Genomic DNA, 3,346 nt, shown 5'->3' on the forward strand with positions numbered 1-3,346 from the left:
CCTTACTCTTTTATTTATCCACATAAGTTGCTTGACATATTGAACTCATATATCAAAAGAGAGAGACATATTGATAATTATCATTTATATTACTAGTTCAATGAAAATGAAATTGACAATTATTAATTCAACAAGAAAGCTCTCAATCTAAACGAGTCAAACTGAACCGAATTAATTAATCCATTAAGCAACCAAACAGATCATTTTAGCACAACTGCACACAATTCTGGCTACATATAACCTCAAAAGAAAGTTCAAAACTTTCTGTAAAGCATTTTTCTCATTTGATCGTTCAAACGAATGGATCAAAGATTATTTGAAGCTGCAAGGACAGGGAATACAGAATACTTGCAAAATCTTTTGAAAGATAACCCCCTTTTACTGGACACTGTTGCATTAGCAGGTGGAGAAAATCCTCTTCATATTGCTTGTATTGTAGGACATGCTGATTTTGCAAGAGATTTGATTAAACTTAAGAGAGAATTTGCTGCTGAACTGAATCAAGATGGTCTAAGCCCTTTTCATATCGCCTCGGCTAATGGGAATATGGATATCGTAAAGTTGCTGCTAAATTTGGACCATAATCTTTGCCAGATCAAAGGTAGAGAACAAACGGTTCCTCTACATTATGCAGCTATTAAGGGAAGAGTTCGAGTAGTTACAGAACTTATTGCAGCTTCTCCTGATTGCATTACAGATTGTACAGCTCGAAATGAGACAGCACTTCACCTTGCAGTAACGAATTATCAGTTCGAGGCCTTCGGTGTTTTGGTGGAACACCTCAAGAAAATGAAAAAAGAGGAAGTCTTGAACAAAAAAGATGACCAAGGGAACACGATATTGCACGTTGCAATCTCTAAAAGACAATACGAGGTTTAACTTTTTTTCTGTTACTTATGTTGTTATCTTATCCAAAATTGCTGAATTTTATTTTTTCGGTTAACTAGGTAGTTAAATTTCTGCTTCGCGAACAAGTTATTCCTAGGAGTGCAGTGGAGGTGAATTCTTCAAACAAGGGGGGTCTAACGCCACTGGATATTTTAGGAATATTTCAAAGTGAAGCGGATGAGAGGGAAATCGAAGAGATACTTAGAGAGAGTGGTGCAATGAAGGCCAAAGAATCACAAACTACATCACAAGAATCAGCGATTTGTGTTAATGAAGAAAGCAGATCAAGATCCCCAGCTAAAAAATTGCTTGACTACTTCAAATACGATACTATTAAAGATTCCCCAGGTAGTGTGAGGAACACCTTGCTTGTATTAGTAGTACTCATTGCAACAGCAACTTATCAGGCTGTGCTTAGTCCTCCTGGTGGTGTTTGGCAAGACGATAACTCGAGTACTGGCAAAAACAATGGCACACCCCATGTTGCAGGGGAATCAATTATGGGCTATCATAATCCAAAATCATACCGCATATTCTTGATTTGCAACTCGGTTGGCTTCTTCACCTCTCTTCACATGATAAATTTCCTCACCATTGGATTTCCCATGAGACTAGAGCTGCAAATCTCAATGACATCCCTTGTGTTCACTTATAATACTTCTATGATTGCGATAGCACCACGCTTGTCCAATCTCTTCATTGTTGTCGCTGTAGTTATGCCATGTTTGGCACCAATCGCGACCGTTGTGCTTAGGAACTTTTTCAAGGCGCCAAAATTTAAAATTCCTCCCCTTATTAGTCGACTTGTTTAATGTAGTCAGGACGAACCAGCGCTTCTCAATTCTTGTTAGGAAGCAAATTCTCTTACATTGAATTTACACAGTTTATGTGCATATCATTTCATATGGTCTGTATAAACATCTCATAATGTCAATTATCATGTCATTACCTTCTATCCTAGAACTTGTAATCTTCTTATTTCTTTGAGTCTTCAGAGTGTGATGTAAAAATGGCAACAATTTTGTCATGCTTCTTTTCTGGTGTTTGGATAAATCAAGTTAAAATTTTGCCTAGAAGATACAAATGAATTAGCAAACTACTAGTGCTTATCAGTGAAATATGCTATTGCATTATACTACGGTCTACTAGTAATATTTTCAGATGGATGGGGTAAAAGAATAAGAGATCCTTTGATTGAAGTAGAATTAGAATTTTAAGTGCTTACAATAATTGTATGGAAGAAATAGGAGTTCAAAGTGGTTGTACTTGAAAATGTTTCTCTTTGCAGTGCATGTGGCTAACAATTATGTGATATAACAACATAAGCCAGGTGATGCCTTTGAATGCCAAAAAAGCCAAGGGCAACAATGGCATTTTTTGATGGTTTCATATAGTTTTTTACTTTTGCAATTAGTAGTATTCTGAAAGAAGGAAAAGTGACTAGGCAATTGTCCAAAGCTGGTAATTTTCTCCATCAAAGATAGGTGAAAAAAAAAAAAAACCAGTCCAATGCATTAAAACTATCACTATGCACGGTATCCAGGGAAGGCCCCATCACATGGGTATATTGTACATAGCCTTCCCTTGCATTTCTGCCAGAGGTTGTTTCCAACGCTTGAACCCGTGACTTCCTGGTCACATGGCAGCAATTGTACCAGTTACTCCAAGGTTCCCCTTCTCCATCAAAGATAAGTGATCAAGAAAAATTAATTTAGGAATTTATTTCTTCAATATTAGGTTTTTTCAGGAAAAAGCTCTGATACCAATTATTAATTCTTTATAAAGTTGTTAGATATTTTAAATAGAGAAAAGATATTTTTGCTCCCTTGAACTTGTCCTCCATACTCACTTTAACACTTAAATTAACTTCTGTTTATTTACCCTCTTAACATCTTTAAAGTGTATTATTTTCACCCCTTAAGCTGACGTGAAATTTAAAAAAAAAAGCGCGTTATTTTATTTAAAAACTGATATGGCCCCTCATATATATATATATATATATATATATATATATATATATATATATATATATATATATTAATAATTTTTTTATAAAAAATCACCTTTTTCATCTTTTTAATACCCCACACCCATTTCTTCATCTTCTTCATAGCCACCCTCATTTCTTCATCTCCTTCTAACTCCCACCACCAAATCCGTCACCCCCCACTCCACCCCGTCCCAATTTCTCATCTTTCAACTACCATACCCGTCACCTTCACCCCACCTCCATCGTATAAGGTGAAAAAAAAAATGATAGGTGAGGTAGATGAAATTTAATGGTGGGTGAATTTGAGAGGATAAGTTCAGATACCTGTAAAATGTATTGTTGATGATAAAATGTTGAATTAGGATTTTGATTCTTTTGACTTTGATGACTTTGATTTATTAAGAAGATAAAGTGTTGAATTGGGTTTTTTATTCTTGAAAGTTTAATGGCTTTGAGTTATTAAGAAGA

At 35.3% G+C, this 3,346-nt stretch overlaps 1 protein-coding gene across 1 annotated transcript; it reads left to right on the forward strand.

The window, feature by feature from the left end:
* Positions 1–1,847, forward strand: LOC107852368 (ankyrin repeat-containing protein BDA1). Its single transcript, XM_016697425.2, has 2 exons — positions 1–873; positions 948–1,847. Exons 1-2 carry the CDS (start codon positions 301–303, stop codon positions 1,698–1,700), a joined length of 1,326 nt encoding a protein of 441 aa, XP_016552911.2. The 5' UTR covers positions 1–300; the 3' UTR covers positions 1,701–1,847.
* Positions 1,848–3,346: the final 1,499 nt, after the last annotated feature.

Source organism: Capsicum annuum, chromosome 8 (genome assembly GCF_002878395.1).
Source record: "Capsicum annuum cultivar UCD-10X-F1 chromosome 8, UCD10Xv1.1, whole genome shotgun sequence".
In the NCBI taxonomy this organism is placed as follows: domain Eukaryota; kingdom Viridiplantae; phylum Streptophyta; class Magnoliopsida; order Solanales; family Solanaceae; genus Capsicum; species Capsicum annuum.